Raw genomic sequence first — 23,222 nt, 5'->3', positions numbered from 1 at the left:
CTCGTTGCCTATTCAGGGAATCAAGGTTACATACGTAAGCGAGACATTTCCCTATGGAGAAAGTTTTTACTTCCGAAACCCGACTGTTACACTCTATTCATTCATTTAGATGTGATTAGGTTTCTTTCCCTACATGAAAACAGCAGTTAAAACAAAAAGCTAATTCCTCTCCAGTGAAGATGGAGAACAGCTGTAGCACAAGCCTGACATCAGAGGCCACTGCTGCTGCTCACACTAATGGAAACAAGTGGAAGGAGAACATACGGCATCCCCTGACAAAGATACAAAAAACATGAACAGATCACATATGATTAATAAATCCATAAGAGGCACAAATGTCCCTTGAGACCATTTACCATCCACACCTGGGTTTGTTGTCCATGCGGATGCTTACAGCTACACCATTTGCATGTCAGCAAACCAGTGACATTACAAGGATGCCACCCAGGGTGGGCAATAAAAGTCTTGTATGCTTGTTAAGAAATAAATTTCCAATAACATTTTGGCAGGAAAAACTACTTTCTTTTATTAAATTAATTTTGTGTGGATTTTTGTCTTAATTTTTTTAGGACAGACACAGTGTGAGAGATAAGGAACACTACCATCACAATTAAAATCGCAGTGCAATGCTTGGGCATCGCATCACAAAAATAAGTCTGTTTTTATTAGGCTTATTAAAAAGCATTAAACTAAAATAAATATTTTCGTGATTGTTTATTTGATTATAATGAGTTGATGATCATGAGTTTACACAAAACCGGTTAAGATAGCGCGTCTGATAAAAGCTTAAAAAATATTTTTCGGAATCTATATCGAGTCGACTAATTCAAATGACAAGAAATCAGTAACCTAATCAATTTAAAAGAGCATGATACTCATCTCAGGAACACACATATACATGTGACAATACACATACATAAGACAATACAATCATTGACACACTGGTTTTACAGTAAAAGCTGTTTTCCCTCTAGTATAAAACTGTTAGTATCAGAATCAGAAATCAGAGAGAGCTTTATTTCCAAGTGTGCTTGCACACACAAGGAATTTACCTTGGTATTGAAGCTTCCACTGTACACATATAAATATAACAACAAGACATATAATTAAGATGAAGAATAAAACAAAAAATATAAAAAGTATGAGACACAGATGATGTCAAAATATTTACAGATTATGAACATATTTATAGTAGGGGTTTTACTCAAAAGTAAAGTTGCTAGTAATGTGTCTTCAATAAAATAAGCCTGTATAATAATCTTATTACTATTTTAGTCATTAGTAATCTGTAATGGATTTTTCTGAATAACTTACCCAACCATCTGCCACAGACAAAGCAACACGTCCAGCACTGATTACATCATAACCTAACCAAATAAAACATTAATTAGAACTTAACTAAATATTCTTGCTTCAAGGAAACAAGAAAAATAAACAAAAACTGTCCATAGCATTACCAAGCGATGGGTAAAGGAAGCATATGCCACCACCGTGGTTATGCACAATTCAGATTTTCATGGCCAAACCTACAAAAAAAAGTATACAACTAAAGTAAATTGAAAGAAGAAAAAATGTATCAATAAGACTAGACATTCAACAAAAATAATTGTGTAAACTATGTTGGAAGGTTTTAAAATAAGTGCACGGTCTCCCTGCACATTTGAATGAAAAGGTTCTGTGCCCGCATTAAACGGTGACTGCTCAGGTTCCCGACTACGCCTCTTCTACGCTTGAGACTTAAATAGCCAATAATAAACCAGAAAGAGATATAATCTAAGCTAGAATTTTAATTTGACTGATTTTCAATTGGATGGGCACTGCCCACCCTTGCCCACACGTAGCCACGCCTCTGGAGCAAACATCTTTAAGACCAAGTCTTGGGGGAATCATTGGCATATTCAGTGCGGAGACCAAACAATACAGATCTGAAGTTCTCCGACTCTCGGCTGGTTTTACAGCAGAATCAGAATCATGGACAACTCCTCAAAGTGCTGCGCTTTTGATGCACCCATCTTGGACGAAGTCCTACCTCCTATACTATTCGTCGAATTCATTTTTGGTCTTATGGGGAATGTCCTCGCCCTCTCGATGTTCTTCTTCCACAGGGACACCTGGAAGCCCAATTCTATTTATCTAGCTCACCTGGCTGTGGCGGATGCTGTGGTCCTTTTCTGCCTTCCTTTCAGGGCCGACTACTACCGCAGGGGCAAGGACTGGGTCTACGGAGATGCCTTCTGCCGTATTTTGCTGTTTCTTTTGGCCGCCAACAGAGCTGCTGGTATATTCTTCCTTACTGCCGTCGCTGTGGACCGATACCTGAAGATCGTTCACCCTCTCAACCGCATCAACCGCATGGGTCTGCGCTACGCCCTGTGGGTGTCTCTTGGCATTTGGGGTCTCATCATAGCCATGACTGTCTACCTGTTAACAGACAAACATTTCTACTATCGAAACAACCGCACACAGTGTGAGAGCTTCAACATATGTTTGGGACGCAATGCATTGTCCGACTGGCACAATTCATTCTACGTTATCCAGTTCTTTGTGCCCACGTGCATTGTTAGCTATTGTACAGCTTGTATTACATGGCAACTGAAAAGTAAGACGGTGGACACACAGGGCAAAATCAAGAGGGCAGTGCAGTTTATTTTAGCAGTTGCTCTGGTTTTCATTATATGTTTCTTCCCAAGTAACGTCTCTCGTATCGCAGTGTGGGTGCTGAAGAGCTGGCATAACGAGTGCCACTATTTCACTGATGCAAATGTGGCTTTTTACACCACTGTCTGCTTTACCTACTTCAACAGCGTACTCAATCCCATCGTTTATTATTTTTCCAGTCCTGCGTTCAGTGGATCCCTCAAGAAACTCTACATGAAACTTCTAGGACAGAAAATGGATGAGGATGAGGACAATGAGAAGAACAATCATAGTTCTGTTACAGTATCAGCTAATGTCTCTTAAACAAGTGAAAATACACTATGTAGTTTTGACATTAAAAAGTCACAGTTTATAATTCATAATATTTATTCTGATGTAAACATTAGCTACTGCATATTCATGTAAGCATCTATTTGTGACAGCCTTTATAAACATTTATAATATTTAGCAATATTCTGTGTCCTTGGTGTTTGTCTATGCTGCCTATTTAACATAATCAAAATCCACAGATGAATTTAATGCTTTAATAAATGTCTTTAATAGTTCTTTATGTCAGATAGGCAAATCTAGTTCTCTATGTCTAACACTATATGCAAATATTCAATGAATTCAGTTTTTTATTGACTGTAATAGGGCCATTCAGTGATAGAGATTACAGTCAATAAAACAATTGTCATTGTTTATGTTGTTGTCATATTTACTGCATTTTTCCATGATAAAACACTATTTTATGTCACAGTTACTACATAAAAAGTTACTTAATAAATTTTGATTTTTTTTTTAATATGCATTCACTTTTTAAGTAAACATTTAATTGAACTATAGTTAAGTCTTTGTGTGTTTGTGTATAAGAAAACATTAATATTGCTAATTATTATATTGCATTAACATAACAATTAATATTGATTAGTAATTATATAAAATAAAATATTATTATGGATTTAGTGTTATTATTTATCATATTAATTTAATTGAATACTGTGAAGTTATTGATAATATCAATAATTGTTATGATTGTTTAAAATCGTATGTAGACATATAAAATGCCTATGGATATTAACATGGATTTTAATAGTAAAAACTGAAATAGTAACATGTAATTATGAAATATTGAATTTCATTCAATGTTTTATAAACGTATTGTGTTACTAACAAAAGTAGCTACCAAATGACAAACCTATACATTACAAAGAACCTTTTCAAGAAAAACACGCCAAAAGAACAAAAGACTTTGAATGAGTTTTTGTAGGACTCGCTCGTTGTGTATTTGGCGCAGGCGCGCTCCCGGCCCAGCGGCCACTGTATGCGAGTGTGCGCGTGAACTGCCGGCGAGAACGTGCGAAAATGTTACTGTAAGATCGCGGGAAAAGCCCTGTTTGTTCCACAGGAGAAAAATGCGCTTGTGGGGGAGAAGAGAAAAAGGACAGAGAATGAATTGATATGGGTCATTTTTGTGCGCAAATTCTAAGTGAACTCGAGCGCACGCCAGGTGTTGTGCGCGCACCCGACACCATGCACTAAAAATGACTGTTTTGAGGGTGATTTCAAAAGTTTTTGATGAAGATGAAGTGGGTTGAACCGATGCCGTTTCTCTCTTTAGTTTGGTGCACTGTGATGGGTAGCATCTGTGCGTTTTAGGGGATGAAAGACTAGATAAACTCACCTGTGCACGCGAGAGTCACAGTCGCTGTAACACACGGTGAGTTGTAATGCAGCTCTTTACATCAAATAAAATTGAACCACTGTTGCCAACTAATTTTCAGGGGAAGTTGATAAAGGCAGGCCGATTTGTTGCTAAATGATGTTGTCATGTCATTGCATGATGGCGTCACCGCGTAACCATGACGCAAAACGGCATTATTGCGTAGAATACAGGGTATGCATAGACGTCACTTTCCCGCCAGAACGCGCTCCCTCAGCTGGACTGAGTGGCAAAAGAACCTGCTGCATGACTGGATTTAATAGGGGAAACTGCGAAAACGCGAGTAAAACAAACGATTACACTACAAGTTGGACTCGAAAGTTTTTCTTACAACTTGTCAAATAAACCTAATCGATGGATATTGACATGCAGCCAGGAATCGTGTTTCCTGACATTTATATGTGCCTGATTTCGACGCGGGGGAAACACATAAAGCAAATCTGCCTGTGAATATTTTATATAACTACAATATAGGTAGGTTTAAATCCGAGTAATCACTTATATCAATGTTATATATATCGTCATATCGTCCAGCCCTAAAACTTGTATAGTTTTTGTCAGTGTTTATTTAAAAACACACAATTATGCAGAATATAAGATGGTAAATATTTAATTGATGAGTTGTCAACACAATACAATATGTGATTTTACCTCAAAATCCAACAATTTGACAAAATGATAAATGCAAATCCATGTTTCTCTGCCTGGAGTCCAGCCGTTTCTGTGAATTGCAGTGATCCATTTGCTTCTTTTTTCTGTAGCTTTCGGCAGTCTTTAAATATACCTCAGGTTTTGTGTCAAAGCTATTTGAACAGTCAATCGCAAAGCTCTTTCCCGTTTTGGAAGTGTTTTGTGTGTTTTTCGCTACATTCACGCTGAAAACCAATGCTGCCTGACTGTCTTTGTGCCACTCAGTGGGCGTGACCGCAGTCGTAACGGTCGACGGTGACGTCATGTGCATACCCTCTATACACAAAAAATTATGATTTGAAACATATAAATTTAGATTTGTTCATTATATATATATATATATATATATATATATATATTTTTTTTTTTTTTTTTTTTTTTTTTTTTACTATTATTATTGAGAAATTGCAACTAGCAACTAGCTCACTAGATTAGCTCACTTTCAAATTAAAATTTCCTGATAATTTACTCACCCCCATGTCATCCAAGATGTCCATGTCCTTCTTTCTTCAGTCGAAAAGAAATTAAGGTTTTTGATGAAAACATTCCTGGATTTTTCTATATATTGTGGACCTCACTGGCCTCCAAATGGTTGAAGGTCAAAATTACAGTTTACAGCGATCCCAGACGAGGAATAAGGGTCTTATCTAGAGAAACCATTGCTCATTTTCTAAAAAAAATAAAATAAATTGTATACGTTTTAACCATAAATGCTCATCTTGAGCTCTCTTCTTCTTCTTCTTCTTCTCTATTTGAATTCCAGCAGTGTAGACACTGTATTACTGCCCTCCTCAGGTCAAAGTTTGAACTAAATTGTCACATTCAATGTGCTAGTGCAAGTATATAACAATTAGTTCAAACTTTGACCTGTGGAGGGCAGTAATACACTTAGCAGTGTCTACACTGCCGGAATTCAAATAGAGAAGAAGAAGAGAGCTAGTTCAAGATGAGCATTTATTGTTAAAACTTCTTTTCGACTGAAGAAGGACATGGACATCTTGGATGACATGGGGGTGATTAAATTATCAGGAAATTTTAATCTGAAAGTGAACTAATCCTTTAATTCACATTTGATGTGTGTATATTAGGCATCTTTCTCTAGCTGATAATATAGGCAGTAACACATTTGATGTATAATTTTGGTAATTGGTTGTACTACAGAGATTTCTGTGATAAATTTAACTTTCAGTGCCCATTTAGAGAATATAATAGAGTGATAAAGGCCATCCCGGCACCCATGAAAACAATGATTCAACAATCTGTTATGCACTCTGACATTATATCAGAAATGAGACCACTCTGCAAACAGTTCACAAATAAGTTTATCAGAAATGTGTTATCCATACCTAGTCAAATTAAAAGAAAATATGCTCTTCAAGATTTCACGGATGAAGAGGCTAATTTACCCATCCAATTGCTTTTAAATTCCTGTATGATATTACGCTGAAATAAACTGCAAAAGCATACTGTAGTTTGCATAGTTTATTTCATACAGAAATAATCTATGCAAAAGTGGCAGCCCTTCTGGCGCACCGAATTTATTCACTCATTTCATGCACTCCTTCAAGTGGACTATATTAGTGGAGTAATGTTGGGAATAGTGAATAAAGATATAGGGGGTGGTTTTGAAGACAGCTCTTCAGGATTACTAGAAAGTTGCAGGTAGGTGTTTAATCAAGTTTGGAGGTAAATTCTGCAGTAAAGTTGATTTCAAGAACCAGATTTGAGAATCCCTGCTGGTATAGATGGTATTCGAAACACTGTATCTGAGTTCTACCAGCTGAAATAAATCTAAGGAATCATGGTTGTGTTTTATTTTTACAGGGAATTTTAACTCCACCCCTTCAAAGACCTCAACAAGGAAACATTCAGTTATTAGGGGAGAAGGAGTCACCTTCAGACACCTCGACAAACACTCAGGTGAAAGCATCACTTACCTTCAAAACAGAAGAAAATAATTGAGACAGGAAATGACTTGAGAAAATGACAAAAGTGTTTCAGAGGAAAACTGAGAAGTGAACAAAATTATCATAGAAAAACTCATCACAAATGAAATATAGAGAATACAATCTTAATTTCAAACTTTGATGTGAGTGTTAAATCTGTATTTAAAGTGCCCCTATTATGGATTTTTAGTGTGTAACATAGCTCTAAGTGAATGAAAACATCCTGCAACGTTTTAAATCTGAAAGCGCGCCGTTATTGTCTCTCAAAAGTAAGAGTAGACTCTGAGTCAATTAAACGAGTCGTTTGTTGTGACGTCAAGATGAAACATTAGCATATTGCCCACCCACTTATTGCGTGCGCAGACACCAGGGAAAACTTGAACCCCCTCAAACACTGCAGCGTGGATACTGGATAGCATAATGTCGAGAAGACGCTGTGCTCTACAATGTGAAGGTAAAACAATTTTTTTCAGTGGTTGAAGTTCATCTTTACAACGATACCACAGCAGTAAGCCCCAACCTTGTGCTGTGTTCCCGTCATTTTACTGACAACTGCTTCTTCAACCTAAATGCGTTCAAGGACGGATTCGCAAGCCGGTTGTTATTGAAGGATGGGTCAGTACCCAGTTTATTTGGACCAGCTTCTTTCTCCTCCGATTCACAGCCTCTAAGTATGATTAATAATTGTTGCTGTTATGTTCCCTGTAGCATGCCAAAGACTATAGAATAGACCCTTTTCACATTTCCGGGTTTCTCAGAAGCGGAAGTTGTCATAGTTGGGTAAAATTCCATGGTGGTGAATGAGAGAATACATATATTTTTTGTGTTCCCATGTTCTCAAATAGCAAAAGAAAAACTCAACAACAGTGTTTTCACAACTTTCAAAAAGATAAAAAAAAAAAAAGGGATCGATTGATAACGACAGTCAGAAGAAAGAAAGATGTCAACTTTACCGTCACTCCCATTATAGCCGCTGTATTAGAAACACCCTCACAGCAGCGTTAACTAGTTTTTTGTAATTTAATGAAAAAGTAATACAATACTAGTATAGTGTTATAAATGTAAATACTTAAAAAAAAAAAAGAAAACATAAAAAACTTTGCAAGATCTACGATGCTGATGACTGTTAAAACGCATCTTCACAGTCCGTGAAAAGGGTCCATAATACAAGACGTATCACTCTTGTATTGTTTTGAATGGGAGAAAGTGCAACATGCAATATGGCGGAATAAGTCCCGCCTTCTAAACAAGAGCCAATCGCCGATTGGTAAAGTCATCGAGTCACTGCAGCGGCCGTTAGAAGCTCCGGTTCCTATAGAAACAGTCAGACGCGCGCCTCCAAAATGAGACAAGAGACGTGCAATTTAGTATTTCGCATGCACATTAGCTTGATCCAGCCTGAAGAATACCGTTTTTGTCATGATTCGAGCGTTTAGAAACAAACTTTATGAGACAGTTGTTGTCAGATTTCATTGGTGATTTCAAATATGAAATTTAATCGAAAGCTTGGCAAACAGCTTTGGAGAATTTGATGTTTCCCCATTCAAAGAGATAGGAGCTGCACTTGAATGCCCGAGAGGCGTTTCAAAGATGGCCTCTGAGTGAAATGACTTGTCTTAAAGGGATTTTCAGCATGCACAATACGCATTTAGTTGTGTCTGTTGTGTATGTTCCGCGTAGCTTGTAGATCTCCGGCTAACCAGCTAACAGCAATAGTGTTCGCTCGGAGTTTGAGTGACAGGCGATCTAACCAATCGTAACTCCGAATCCGCCATTTTGTCCGACAAAGCAGTCAGGGAAGTTAGCAGATTAATGTAGGTGGACTTGAACTTGAAAAATGGTGTGTACTGACGTCTTTCCACGATTGAAACAATATTCTTTATGATGTTCAAATCATGTTTATTTGATGCTATAAATGAACTAATAGGAAGAGATGATCGGTTCACAAACCGCTTGAACTGAGGCACTACAGCGATCTGTCATGACACAAAACAGTATTTATTGTTTAAATTTCTTTTACATTTTTTCAAAATTTGAAATTTGAGACTTTGTTTTATATCAAAAGTAACCTGCTCTGTCTTGTCTGTCGAACTCGTTGTCAGTGTCCTCTCTGCTCCGCGATATATTTTTCACTGTGAGAACATGATGTGTGGAGAGACATCGGCATGGCTTGTCGGACATAGCAACAGTAACTAAAGTCTTTGCGAATGGTCAATTGTCTAGAAATGTGTCAAATGTTTGTTGCTGTTTTTACTTGGAATTATGATAAAGAATAGAGCAATATGTTGGTGTACAACTGCAGTGCTTTATCAATACGAACAATCACAGCAGATTAGTGTCACACAAAGGAGGGGTCTGGAAAAATGAATTGTTGAGCGAATCGCTTGGGAGTCGTTGAGCAAATAAGGTAAAAATAAATGCATATTATAAGACAATGAAAGTGTTTTTTTACCTTGCATGCATGTAAACCTGTTGTTGGGGACTCCTAAAACAAAATAGGAACCTTTCAAATGCCATAATTGGGCACTTTAAATTCCTGTTGATAACATTTTTTTTTTTTTTTTTTGTAGGTTTGGTCTCATATATGAGGATCCACTCATGTATGGTTTTAAGGGTTTAAAATAAGCGCACGGTCTACCTGCACCATTTGAATGAAAGAGAGACCAAACAATAAAGATCTGAAGTTCTCCGACTCTCGGCTGGTTTTACAGCAGAATCAGAATCATGGACAACTCCTCAAAGTGCTGCGATTTCAATACACCCATCGTGGACAGAGTCCTACCTCCTATACTATATGTTGAATTCATTTTTGGCCTTATGGGGAATGTCTTCGCCCTCTCGATGTTCTTCTACCACAGGGACACCTGGAAGCCCAATTCTATTTATCTAGCTCACCTGGCTGTGGCGGATACTGTGGTCCTTTTCTGCCTTCCTTTCAGGGCCGACTATTACCGAAGGGGCAAGGACTGGGTCTACGGAGATGCCTTCTGCCGTATTTTGCTGTTTCTTTTGGCCGCCAGCAGAGCTGCTGGTATATTCTTCCTTACTGCCGTCGCTGTGGATCGATACCTTAAGATCGTCCACCCTCTCAACCGCATCAACCGCATGGGTCTGCGTTACGCCCTGTGGGTGTCTCTTGGCATTTGGGGTCTTCATCATAGCCATGACTGTCTACCTGTTAACAGACAAACATTTCTACTATCGAAACAACCGCACACAGTGTGAGAGTTTCAACATATGTTTGGGACGCAATGCATTGTCTGACTGGCACAATTCATTCTACGTTATCCAGTTCTTTGTGCCCACGTGCATTGTTAGCTATTGTACAGCTTGTATTACATGGCAACTGAAAAGTAAGACGGTGGACACACAGGGCAAAATCAAGAGGGCAGTGCAGTTTATTTTAGCAGTTGCTCTGGTTTTCATTATATGTTTCTTCCCAAGCAACGTCTCTCGTATCGCAGTGTGGGTGCTGAAGAGCTGGCATAACGAGTGCCACTATTTCACTGATGCAAATGTGGCTTTTTACACCACTGTCTGCTTTACCTACTTCAACAGCGTACTCAATCCCATCGTTTATTATTTTTCCAGCCCTGCGTTCAGTGGATCCCTCAAGAAACTCTACATGAAACTTCTAGGAACTCTAAAAAAGAATACAGTGGCTTTGTAATCATCAAGGAATCTGCAGAAAATTATAATTCATTTTAATTTTTATTACAATTATTTATGAAAAAACATAATGCATTATAATGTACATAATGAATACCTTTAAGTAAAGTGTTACCAATATTTCACAAACCTGTTGCTTATCGTGACCAATGCTTTCTTTTAAATGAATAAATAAATACACAGTTTAGATTTTATTATACATTCATATAAAATAGCTTCATACAAAAATAGCAAATTTAGCTAAAGGTTTCCGAGCAAGGTTGTCTGGTTCCAACTCTTGGTCCCTGGCATTGAATGCCATCGGCTGCTTTTTTGTTTGAGTGACAGGTCCACACCTGCATTATCCCTTTGAAGGAACAGACATAATCATGTAATGCTGCAGATTTAATGAGTGATTCTCAGAGAAAATCTAAAGACATATTGCTTCTACCATATCAATATGAAGGTTATATGAATTGAAAACAGATATGTTATTTGTCCCAGATTAAATTATTAAAGTGTTTAATTGTTTAAATCTCAGTAAAAAAGGAGAAAGGAGAGACCAACCAATGCTCTGTTCTCTGTCAGTTGGGACCTGGGCTGAATGCTGCTCTGAGCTGTCTGGTTCAGGTGAGAACTGACACACCTGTTGATAGATCAGACAATGTGCTTCTTAGACTAAATCTGAAGACATATCTTTATCATTTTGAAATATAATATAAAAGGATTCCGAAAAGAGGACTTAGAAAACATGCTTCTCTGCTCCACGGGCACAGTCTCTTACTCCTACTGGGAATGGGTGATCCAGGAATGGACTGTGCAAAAGGACTTTGTTGAACTCTGCCGAGGACTTTACATCTCAGGCACAAGAACCAGCGCTGATACGGTGGAAATGGGATAACAGACCAGTTGAATTACTTTTAAATGTTTAATTTTTACTTCTAAAATGTTTATTATATGAATTTAAAGGTAGGCAATATTGTATACACGTTAGAATGGTATAAAATATGCTGTATTGCTGTACTCATCGAGAATAAAGGCCAATGTCATGTGTACCTGTGGAGTGTCTTTTACAAAGGTGAATAGTAAATATTACTCATAAATATTGTTTTTTAAATGTTTACCCACAATTATTATCTACTGTTTGTATTTGTTATCTATTTGTTATGGTACCAAATGCAGTAACTCAGATCTACTTATTTGTTTTACTTACAGGTGCATCTCAATAAATTAGAGTGTCATGGAAAAGTTCATTTATTTCAGTAATTCAAATCAAATTGTGAAACTCGTGTATTAAATAAATTCAATGCACACAGACTGATGTACTGTAAGTCTTTGGTTCTTTTAATTGTGATGATTTTGGCTCACATTTAACAAAAACCCACCAATTCAGTATCTCAATAAACTAGAATACTTCATAAGATCAATTTTTTTTTTTTTAAAAAAAGGATATTTTAAACAGAAATGTCAGGCTTCTGAAAAGTATGTTCATTTCTATGCACTCAGTACTTGGTTGGGCCTCCTTTTGCCTGAATTACTGCATCAATGCGGCGTGGCATGGAGTCGATCACCCTGTGGCACTGCTCAGGTGTTATAAGAGGTTGCTTAGATAGCGTCCTTCAGCTCATCTGCATTGTTGGGTCTGGTGTCTCTCATCGTCCTCTTAACAATACCCCATAGATTCTCTATGGGTTCAGGTCTGGTGAGTTTGCTGGTCAATCAAGCACAGTAACACCATGGTCATTGAACCAGCTTTTGGTACCTTTGGCAGTGTGGGCAGGTGCCAAATCCTGCTGGAAAATGAAATAAGCATCTCCATAAAGCTTGCCAGCAGAAGGAAGCATGAAGTGCTCTAAAATGTCCTGGTAGATGGCTGCGTTGACTGTGGACTTCAGAAAGCACAGTGGACCAACACCAGCAGATGACATGGCAGCCCAAATCATCACTGACTGTGGAAACTTCACATTGTACTTCAAGCAACATGGTTTCTGTGCCTCTCCACTCTTCCTCCAGAGTCTGAGACCTTGATTTCCAAATGAAATGCAAAATTTACTTTCATCTGAAAAGAAGACTTTGGACCACTGAGCAACAGTCCAGTTCTTTTTCTCCTTAGCCCAGGTAAGACGCTTCTGACGTTGTCTTTGGTTCAGAAATGGCTTGGTACGTGGAATGTGACAGTTGTAGCCCATTTCCTGAAGACGTCTGTGTGTGGTGGCTCTTGATGCACTGACTCCAGCTTCAGTCCACTCCTTCTGAAGCTCTCCTAAGTTCTTAAATCGGCTTCGCCTGACTATCTTCTCAAGCCTGCTGTCATTCCTTTCACTTGTACACCTTTTCCTACCACACTTTTTCCTTCCACTCAACTTTCCATGAATATGCTTTGGCACAGCACTCTAAACCCAGTATTTATACCCCAAGAATGGTAATTTTAATAGAACTTGAAATTAAATATTCTAATAATTTGAGATACTGATTGTTACGTCCCCCTGGCGTCTAGAGGATATGGAGACGTAACATGAGAAAAGATTAACTATTAAAAAGCTGTTAAAAGAATGGACTCATTTATTAAGGAGATGTGATGTGTGTAGTAAAGAAACAGGCAGAGAAGAACTAAATTTGTAGTTGCTTTTAGTAAGGGAAAATAATTCAATGTAACAAAACACCCAATGATACAAAAAGCAGTGAACCAAACATACATCCAAAACAAACAAATACCTATTTACAAATTATATACAAAAGTAAAATAAACGATAACAAAGTGAGGGACGAGAGCGGTGCTAAAACAAAGAAATCAATAAAACAAAACAAGTTAACTAAACCCCAACAAATTCTAAAACTAATCAAAAGAAAGCAAGGAAAATAACATCTTCAGTGTAGAACACCGCTATCTACACTAACTAACAAACATAAATACATAAATTGGCACCCGCTCCTAAACTAGTGTGTTTAAACAACTTTACTCTAAGTGCTGCGAGGTGTAAGTCACGTGACATACTAACCTGGTCCCATCACTATGTATCGGAGAAGGACTTGAACAAACTCTGGAAAAACCGAGAGTCGAGTCACGCCATAATCACAGTATCAGTAGTAAAGCATGATGAGCAAAGTTTCAAATGAAGAAAACACACAATAAACAAATCAAACTAAACAAGAGCAAAAATACAACAGCAAACGCAGGAGAGCAAACAAAAACAAAGCAAGCGCTTCTCCCGCGCTCGTGTCACATTCCATTTTTGATTTTGATGAGCAGCAAGCTGTAATAATCAAAATGAAAACAAAAAAGTCAGGAAATATTTTACTTTATGTCTAATAAATCTACAATATATTTTAGTTTTACTTTTTGAATTAAATTGCAAAAAAAACAAACAATTCATGATATTCTAATTTATTGAAATGCACCTGTACATTTACTCAGTTCATAGTGCAGTATAAGAAATTGATTTCACTCCTTTAAAATTTACTCAATATTTTTAAGTGTAAAAATTTGACATTAAAAAGTCTATTTGTGACAACCTTCATACACATTTATAATATTTAGCAACATTCTCTGTCAATTTATCTAAAATAATCACTTCAATAATACTTAAATAGATGTCTTTTCATAGTTATGATCATTTAATTGTAAAAATCAAAATGAAATAAAATTAACACTATATGCAAATATTCAATGACAATATTTTTTATTGACTATAATCTCTACAGGCCCTATGCTGTTGTTGTTGTTGTATTTACTGTATTTTTCCCATATAACAACTATTTTAAATCACAATTACTACATAAAAAGTTACTTAAATTCACTCTTCACTTTTTTAAGTAAACATATTGCATTGAAGTATAGTTTGTCTATAACAAAACATTAATATTGCTAATTATTATTTGTATTGTATTAATATTGCACTAAATATTTTATTAAATATAAAATAAAATATTATTATGGATTTAATATTAGTATTTATTATATTAATGTTAAAAGTTATTGATAATATCAAAAATATCAATAATTGTTATGATTGTTTAAAATGCCAAATGCCTCTGGATATTAATATTGAATATTTAAATAGTAAATATTTTATGAAATGCCGAATTAAAATCACGTTTTCATTTAGTGTTTTATAAACGCATTGTCTTACTGATAAAAGTAGCTATCAAATGACAAACCTATACATTAAAAAGAACCTTGTACAAGATTTCGTTAATTATGACACGCAAAATGTGCAGATGAAAAAACACGCCAAAAGAACAAAAGACTTTGAATGGGGTTTTGTAGGACTCGCTCGTTGTGTATTTGGCGCAGGCGCGCTCCCGGCCCAGCGTTCACTGTACGTGAGTGTGTACGCGCATTGTGTGTGTGAACTGCCGGCGAGCTTAAAAATATTATCGAGCGGCGGGAATGTCTGGCAGGTCAGTGCGCGCGGAGACCCGGAGCAGAGCCAAAGATGACATCAAACGCGTTATGGCCGCTATTGAGAAAGTGCGAAAATGGTAAGATCGCGGGAAAAGCCCTGTTTGTTCCACCGGAGAAAAAAATGCGCTTGTGGGGGAGGAGAGAGAAAGAACAAACGAGAAGGACAGAGAGTGAAATTATATGGGTCATTTTTGAGCGCAATTTCCAAGTGAACTCGAGCGCACGCCAGGTGCTGTGCGCGCACCCGACACCATACACTAAAAATGAATGTTTTGAGGCGGATTTCAAAGGTTTCTGATGGAGATGAAGTGGGTTGAACCCAGAAGCCATTTCGTTGCAGTCACATGAAGCCATTTCTCTCTGCAGTTTGGCGCACTGTGATGTGTAACATCTGTGCGTTTTGGGGGATGAAAGACTAGATAAACTCACCTGTGCACGCGAGAGTCACAGTCACTGTAACACACAGTGAGTTGAAATGCAGCTCTTTACATCAAATAAAACTGAACACATGGAGCGCTGTGGGGGCTGGGACAGGGAAGTTAGCGACGGCATGCCTGATATTTCATTATCAACATTAAAGCAACATTTAAAAGATGTCTTTTATGTAAGATTGTTATTTTTATACATTTAAAATTAATGTTTGCTTGTTTTTATTTTCATTTCATATGAGAAAATATTTCAATCGGGTTTCAAAGTGCAAACATTTGATGATATTGCATCTTGTGCAATAATGTAATCATGCATTTTGATTACATATTTTATATATATATATAGGATGACTTTTTAATTTGCTATTTTTTTAATTATCCAATTTCATTTTATATATTATTTGTGTTGCATATGGCTATCATCATATATTATAATATGGTATGCTATTTTAACAGTACTTCTGTATCAAAATAAAAATGTCATGTTTATTAAAGTGCATTTTACTTAAAGTCAATGCAAAATCAATAATGACTCATTCACTTTCTTAATACGCAATGAAAATATTTGCCTTTTTAAATCAGAATGTGAGTTAATCTTAATGATTTTCCTTTTCCGCTGATGTTACACAACCATTGGATAATGTTTACCAGTAGTCAAATAGCTATTTTGCCATCAAAGTACTTGTTTCTGTGTTTCAGATCTTTATTTTTTAAATTCACAGGGAGAAAAAATGGGTGACGGTTGGAGACACTTCACTACGTATCTTCAAATGGGTCCCAGTGACTGAAACGAAGTCAGATGATGTAAGTGTGCGACTGACTATTGTGTATTGCTTCCTTTTATGAAGTTGTAGTTCATCGATATTCTTTCTGGCCTCTTTTCCCGCTCTACAGAAGAACAAAAAGAAGAAGGGCAGAGAGGAGAAATACGGATCGGAGGTGACGACTCCAGAGAACAGTTCCTCTCCGGGAATGATGGACATGCACGGTCAGTCAGAGGAAGCGTTTCTTAAAGGGTTAGTTCACCCAAAAATGAAAATTCTGTCATTTATTACTCACCTTCATGTCGTTCCACACCCGTAAGACCTTTGTTCATCTTCGGAACACAAATTAAGATATTTTTGTTGAAATTCCGATGGCTCAGTGAGGCCTCCATAGCCAGCAATGACATTTCCTCTCTCAAGATCCATTCATGTACTAAAAACATTTAAATCAGTTCATGTGAGTACAGTGGTTCAATATTAATATCATAAAGCGACAAGAATATTTTTGGTGCGCCAAAAAAAACAAGAATAACAACTTATATAGTGATGGCCGATTTCAAAACACTTAAGGAAGATTCGGAGCACAAATGAATCAGTGTATTCGAATCATGATTCGGATCGTGTCAAACCGCCAAACTGATGAAATCACGTGACTTTGGCGCTCCGAACCGCTAATTCATTATGCTCTGAAGCTTCCTGAAGCAGTGTTTTGAAATCGGCCATCACTATATAAGTCGTTATTTTGGCGCACCAAAAATATTCTTGTTCGCTTTATAATATTAATATTGAACCACTGTACTCACATGAACTGATTTAAATATGTTTTTAGTACATTAATGGATCTTGAGAGAGGAAATGTCATTGCTAGTTATGGAGGCCTCACTGAAGCCTATCGGATTTCAACAAAAATATCTTAATTTGTGTTCTGAAGATTAACAAAGGTCTTACGGGTGTGGAACAACATGAGGGTGAGTAATAAATGACAGAATTTTCATTTTTAGGTGAACTAACCCTTTAACCATGCCAAGATTTTAAGAATGTGCGTACCATAATTTGACAGTATTGACCCTTAAATGGCAAGCTGCGTTTTCTTTTATAGATGAGAACAGTAATCAGAGCTCAATAGCCGATTCCTCTCCAGTGAAGATGGAGAACAGCTGTAGCACGAGCCCGACACCAGAGGCCACTGCTGCTGCTCACGCTGATGGAAACAAGTGCAAGGCAGAACATACGGCATCCCCTGACAAAGGTGCGAAAACCACTGTGATCACACAAATAAATCTCATGCTTACACAAATCAGTGTATTAAGGCTTTTGGAGATGTCCTCTAAGGCTGTGTTCAGACACAATATTAAAGGAGCTTGACTTTGGTTATTTATTCGTATAGATCAGGTGTTCTCCGGCCCACTTTTTTGCAGAATTTAGCTCCAACCCTAATCAAACACCTGAACAAACTAATGAAGGGCTGTGTCTGAAATCGCCCCCTATACCCTTAAATAGTGCACTATTTGAGGGGACAGCCATTTGTAGTGGTGTCCCAAACTATAGTGGACGTTATCAAGTGCACTCATTCAATCCCATAATGCAGCGCAATAATGAGTGTACAACTGATGTACACTCAACGACTGCATCTGAAAACTGAAGGAAGGTAGAAATGCATCAAGAAACATCCGAATGCAAAGTTAGCTTCACTTCCTGTCTCCTGAGATACCTGATCGATTTTTGAAGGCAGCATAGATGTATCCTTCACTGCCTTTGATATCCCACAATCCTGTGCTTTCCATTCTGTGAGAGTTGAGCTAAAAAATAAAGATGGTGGTCAGTTTGTGTGTAAGGCCGTGTGTCCACTAAAGCATTTTTTCCAGTGGCTAGCATACTTTTCCAATTGTTTTCAATGGGAGCGTTGCGTTTTTTTAAACGGCAGGAGCGTAACGAGGCGCTGAGCATTTTTTACCAGTTGCCTCGAGTTGAAGAATGTTCAACTTCATGTAAAACGCTGCGCTCATCACTGTAACTTTTTAGCCAGCCGTCCAATCAGAGTGGAGGAGGGGCGGTACAAATACAACACCGACCAACTGTCACAACATTCTTGGTGTAAAATATTGGATATTATATAAAATAACGGAATATTGAATAGATGGCAGGGTTTTAGTTTTGCGCTCCTCTTTATCTCTGGCTCATAGCAGACTAACGGTTGGAGGGGATTGTTTTAAGCGCTTTCAACCCAAGCCGTCAAACTGACGTCATCAGAAGAAGGAACGTCATTCCAGACCGGAAGTAACTTTTCAGATTTTTATTAAAGATTAACACGACAAACAAATTTTTTCTGTGTATTAACTTGCATGGATTAATTGTTCACCAACAAAGACCAGTAATATGCGCTAACAAAGTAAATAGGGTCAATTTTGGATTTCATTACGACTTTAATGCATTTTGGCCATTCATTTACACAATAACAGCCGGTTTGAGTGCCTAAAAAAAATGCAAGCTTTTGAAAACAGGTTTCAATAGTGCAAGTTTTTAAAAACAGTCTCCGAAAACAACAAAAACGCGAATCATGCACATGCATATTGCATATTCAGTTTTTGGTGTTTCATCGCCATCTAATGGCCTTGGCAGCAGAATACAGCGTTTTTAGTCATTTTTGCAGATCCGTGTGAATAGGGATCATTTTGACAATGGAGTTGTCTGTACGCAGAAAACTCAAAGGAAAAACTTCTCCAGTTTTAAGCATATTGTTTTCGTGTATAATTAGTCTGAAACAAATTATCTGGAAATCAGTTACAAGTAACAGTGCCATGGATATTCCATATCATAGCAACAAAGCGTCTCAACTGAAAAAAGAAAAAAAAATGCAGAGCATCTAGTGTCAGCTAGCTAAAAATTCTTTGGTGGACACGGGGCCTAAATGTACGTTTTTGACCATTGTTTTTCACTTTTGATGTCATTTCTAGCGAGAAATTACTATTGTAGTAATTAAATATTCGCTTAGTTATCACCTCAATCAGCTAGCACTATTTTGCAGTACATCATTAAACCTGATGCAGAAACTTGAGAAAACGAGATCCAGCCAGATGATAACGTTGATGAAAAATTATTTATTCATTACAATTAAATTTTGCCTCACACGCAAACTTCAATCGATAATGGAAATATTTAATAAAACCAAAAGGTAAATTAACGTTCTAAAATCTGAGTATTGTATCTAAAAGATGAAGTTCAGAATATACAAAAAGGAAGAACAATAATTAAAGGTGCCCTAGAACTTTTTTTTAAAAGATGTAATATAAGTCTAAGGTGTCCCCTGAATGTGTCTGTGAAGTTGCAGCTCAAAATACCCCATAGATTTTTTTAAATTAATTTTTTTAACTGCCTATTTTGGGGCATAATTAGAAACGAGACGATTTCAGGTTGCGGCCCCTTTAAATCGTGCGCTCTCCGCCCCCTCCCGAGCTCTCGACTCTATCACAGCATAAACAAAGTTCACACAGCTAATATAACCCTCAAAATGGATCTTTACAAAGTGTTCGTCATGCATACTGAATGCATGCGTCGGATTATGTGAGTATTGTATTTATTTGGGTGTTTACATTTGATATTGAATGAGTTTGAGGCTATGCTCTGTGGCTAACGGCTAACACTAACGTTACACTGTTGGAGAGATTTATAGAGAATGAAGTTGTGTTTATGAATTATACAGACTGCAAGTGTTTAAAAATGAAAATAACGACGGCTCTTGTCTCCTGTGAATACAGTAAGAAACCGATGGTAACTTTAACCACATTTAACAGTACATTAGCAACATGCTAACAAAACATTTAGAAAGACAATTTACAAATATCACTAAAAATATCATGTTATCTTGGATCATGTCAGTTATTATTGCTCCATCTGCCATTTTTCGCTGTTTTCCTTGCTTGCTTACCTAGTCTGATTGATTCAGCAGTGCACATCCAGACCTCCTGCCCTTGTGTAATGCCTCAATCATGGGCTGGCATATGCAAATATTGGGGGCGTACACCCCGACTGTTACGTAACAGTCGGTGTTATGTTGAGATTCGCCTGTTTCTTCGGAGGTCTTTTAAACAAATGAGATTTATATAAGAAGGAGGAAACAATGGAGTTTGAAACTCACTGTATGTCTTTTCCATGTACTGAACTCTTGTTATTTAACTATGCCAATATAAATTCAATTTTTAATTCTAGGGCACCTTTAAGACATTTGCAGATAAGAGAGAAGAAGCAGAAGCCCAGGAGAGCAAAGGAAGACAAAAGCTGAATTATCAACAACTCAGTCCATATTATACCATAAGCATACAGGGAGATTCCCAACCCATTCAAACTGATGTTTTTGTTAAAATGAAAAAGGTTAATTTCACCCTATTACGTCGTCCACTGGTCCAGTGTCAAAAATAGTTGTTTTAACCCTTAGGGAATTTTGCAAATGTCAGCAGACATATTTTGATCAGATTCAAATGAGCAATAACTCTGAAAAACATCACTTCTGCAGTACTTGGCAGGCGTCCAATACCTAACCACAAACGTGTCAGTGTGACCTGTCAAACCGGAACACTTTGAAGAACAATTGAACATAACAAGCATACTCTTAAATATAAAATAAGAATAACCATAAAGGTACAATAACTAGTAAATACTTGAAAATATGATAAGAATTAATAAAGTATGAGTACATAAATATAGGAAATCAAAAGTAAAACTGATAAATCATAAGCCATAAATGATTAAAATAAATATTAATAAAAAGGCATGAATATGAATATTGACCATTTCGGATCCACCAAAAGCGTTAGGCTGTCCAAAATGAGGTGCCTTCATGCCCAAACGCTGCCTACAACAAGTAGGCAACAAGACAAGTCAGCTGACTAAGTTTTTCAGATGCAGCCAATGGCTAGAGAATACCCATAATGCACTGCGAGAGTCGTGCTGAATGAATCCCCACGTCTCGCCAGAAGATGGCGTCTGAAATCCATTTTCTAAACTGCTGGTCCAATGTGGATACAGTATAATGTCATATAGGTATAAATTCCTTTTTACTTGGTTATTAAATTGTTTAATTAAGGTTTAAACATGCTAGTTTCCATGACAGAGTTCAAGATAAATCTTTTCATTACTACTGGAGCTGCCAGTTTGCTAAGTTTCAAATGATTATTAAACAGCAAGCACAAACTATGCAAAGGTGGCAACCCTTCCGGTGCACTCATGTGTCCCAAAATTCACTCACTCATTTTCATTCACTCCTTCAAGGTGAACTATATTAGTGGACTAATGTTGGGAATAGTGAATGAGGGTATAGGGGGGATTTTGAACACAGCTAAGGTCTTCAGGATTACTAGAAAGTTGCAGGTAGGTGAGTTTAATCAAGGTTGTGGGTAAATTCTGCAGGAAAGTGGATTTTGAGGGCCAGAATTGAGAATCCTGCTGGAATAGATGGTATTCGAAACGCTGTATCTGAGTGAAATACAGCTGAAATACAGTAAATGTAATGAATCACGGTTGTGTTTTATTTTCACAGGGAATTGTAACTCCACCACTTCAGAGACCTCAACAAGCAAAAAAGATACTCAGTTATTAGAGGAGAAGGAGTCGCCATCAGACACCTCGACAAACACTCAGGTGAAAACATCACTCACCTTCAAAATAACTGAGACTGGAAATGACTTGAGAAAATGACTAAATGTTCAGTTTGTTTGTGTATTTTAGGAAAGTGAAGATGGTTCTCCACCCACAAAGAAAAGCAAAGTAGAATCATCTTCTCAGGACTTGGATGACTAAAGCTGACTAGTTTGCCCCCACATATTTTAAACACGTCACTGTCGCAAACCAATGAGGAAAAAGCGTCCCACTCAACAAACTATTCCTGATCTTCAAGTAGAGCTTCACCCTGTTCTTCATCTTCTCACCTGGAGTGGAAGTTTGCAGACGTCACTGTGCTGGTGAACTGAGGCCGAAAGACTGACCTGATCCTGTGAGACACCTCCAGCCTCGCTCCATCAAACTCATGCGCGACATCCAGCGTTAGTTTAACAGTAACGAGAGTGAATGCACTGCATAGATTTGTCAAGATGAAAGATGGATTTGCTGCTGTGATCATCTTTGTTTTAAGTCATTTATTATTTAATTCAATGAGTCTACTAGTTCTTTTTCTAACTACTTCGCAAAGGTTGTTGTATGGTTATAGTGCAGGTGCTTGGTTTGTTCATAGATTCTCTACTGGTTTGTGTGCCTTCTGGCTCCATGATGCGTGTTTTTTTTTTACTTTTTAAAATTTTAGGTGTATGTTTTTTTTTTTTTTTTTTTTTTTTTTTTTTTTACGCTTTTGAAAAGCATCACTGCTTTTTACCATCGGGGGAGGAAGAATATTTTGTTAAATGTCAAAATGACTCAATATATACCTCATTTCCAAACCAGCTGAGCTGGAACTTAATTCTTGATCGATGGATGATAAATCAACTTCACTGAACACAATCTGGCAGTATTTAAACAATGTCATTTTTCAACTAAATCCACACTGATTTCAATCTGATGTACAAAGAACTCATGATGATGAAATACTCTAGATACATTGGGACCATGTTTTCTTGAAATGATTTTGTCTTGTACAGTTGATTAATTTTGCTTTTATTTATTCCATCATTAGTGCTTGTTTTTAGCATATTCAATTTGTTTTAATAAAAAAAAAAACTTTAACACATCGAAGTCTGTTGAGTTTATAGTATTTTATTTTCTGTAGTTTAGTGTTTGTATGCTTTTTGTTGGTAAAAAAAAAATCAATTTAAGATTAATTGAAGAATTGAAAATGTTGAGAACGTTTTATTCAATACGAGACCTATATTTATTTGATATTGCACGCCCCCTAACGACATTTTACCGCATTACTACGGGCAATCTTGTACACAGCATTAATTGTCACCGAAATGTTTTTGATACAAACATAATTTAAAGCATTTGCCTTACACATAA

At 37.0% G+C, this 23,222-nt stretch overlaps 2 protein-coding genes, 1 long non-coding RNA gene and 1 pseudogene across 4 annotated transcripts; 3 read left to right on the top strand and 1 right to left on the bottom strand.

Moving 5' to 3' along the window:
* The first annotated feature begins 1,668 nt into the window (after positions 1 to 1,668).
* LOC125262437 (hydroxycarboxylic acid receptor 2-like) lies at positions 1,669 to 3,453 on the top strand. Its single transcript, XM_048181204.1, has one exon. It carries the CDS (start codon positions 1,972 to 1,974, stop codon positions 2,959 to 2,961), a length of 990 nt encoding a protein of 329 aa, XP_048037161.1. The 5' UTR covers positions 1,669 to 1,971; the 3' UTR covers positions 2,962 to 3,453.
* A 516-nt stretch (positions 3,454 to 3,969) lies between these two features.
* Positions 3,970 to 11,699, top strand: LOC125262438 (annotated as a pseudogene).
* LOC125262440 lies at positions 10,880 to 15,574 on the bottom strand. Its single transcript, XR_007183563.1, has 3 exons — positions 15,479 to 15,574; positions 11,212 to 11,290; positions 10,880 to 11,011 (listed from the first exon to the last, which is right to left on the bottom strand). It is a non-coding gene; the product is annotated as an uncharacterized LOC125262440 (long non-coding RNA).
* LOC125262439 (B-cell CLL/lymphoma 7 protein family member A-like) lies at positions 14,908 to 22,949 on the top strand. 2 transcript variants are annotated; one of them, XM_048181206.1, is made up of 6 exons: positions 14,908 to 15,126; positions 16,200 to 16,281; positions 16,372 to 16,465; positions 17,341 to 17,490; positions 21,775 to 21,875; positions 21,963 to 22,949. In XM_048181206.1, the coding sequence occupies exons 1-6, from the start codon at positions 15,035 to 15,037 to the stop codon at positions 22,032 to 22,034; spliced, it is 591 nt and encodes a 196-aa protein (XP_048037163.1). In that variant the 5' UTR covers positions 14,908 to 15,034; the 3' UTR covers positions 22,035 to 22,949. The 2 variants fall into 2 exon arrangements, with proteins under 2 accessions (XP_048037163.1, XP_048037164.1); XM_048181207.1 differs by lacking the exon at positions 14,908 to 15,126 and adding an exon at positions 15,524 to 15,653.
* Positions 22,950 to 23,222: the final 273 nt, after the last annotated feature.

This window comes from Megalobrama amblycephala, linkage group LG2 (assembly GCF_018812025.1).
Source record: "Megalobrama amblycephala isolate DHTTF-2021 linkage group LG2, ASM1881202v1, whole genome shotgun sequence".
Classification (NCBI taxonomy): Eukaryota; Metazoa; Chordata; class Actinopteri; order Cypriniformes; family Xenocyprididae; genus Megalobrama; species Megalobrama amblycephala.
The sequence above is the reverse complement of the archived record's forward strand: the minus strand, read 5'-3'. Positions and strand labels throughout refer to the sequence as shown.

What these genes read in the sequence shown, in the direction of transcription:
- LOC125262439 (XM_048181206.1), top strand. Translation starts at nt 15,035, where the DNA reads ATGTCTGGCAGGTCAGTGCGCGCGGAGACCCGGAGCAGAGCCAAAGAT. An exon ending in TACGGCATCCCCTGACAAAG is followed by an intron (nt 17,491 to 21,774) that starts GTGCGAAAACCA and finishes TTATTTTCACAG; the next exon opens with GGAATTGTAACTCCACCACT. An exon ending in ACACCTCGACAAACACTCAG is followed by an intron (nt 21,876 to 21,962) that starts GTGAAAACATCA and finishes TGTGTATTTTAG; the next exon opens with GAAAGTGAAGATGGTTCTCC.
- LOC125262437 (XM_048181204.1), top strand. Translation starts at nt 1,972, where the DNA reads ATGGACAACTCCTCAAAGTGCTGCGCTTTTGATGCACCCATCTTGGAC.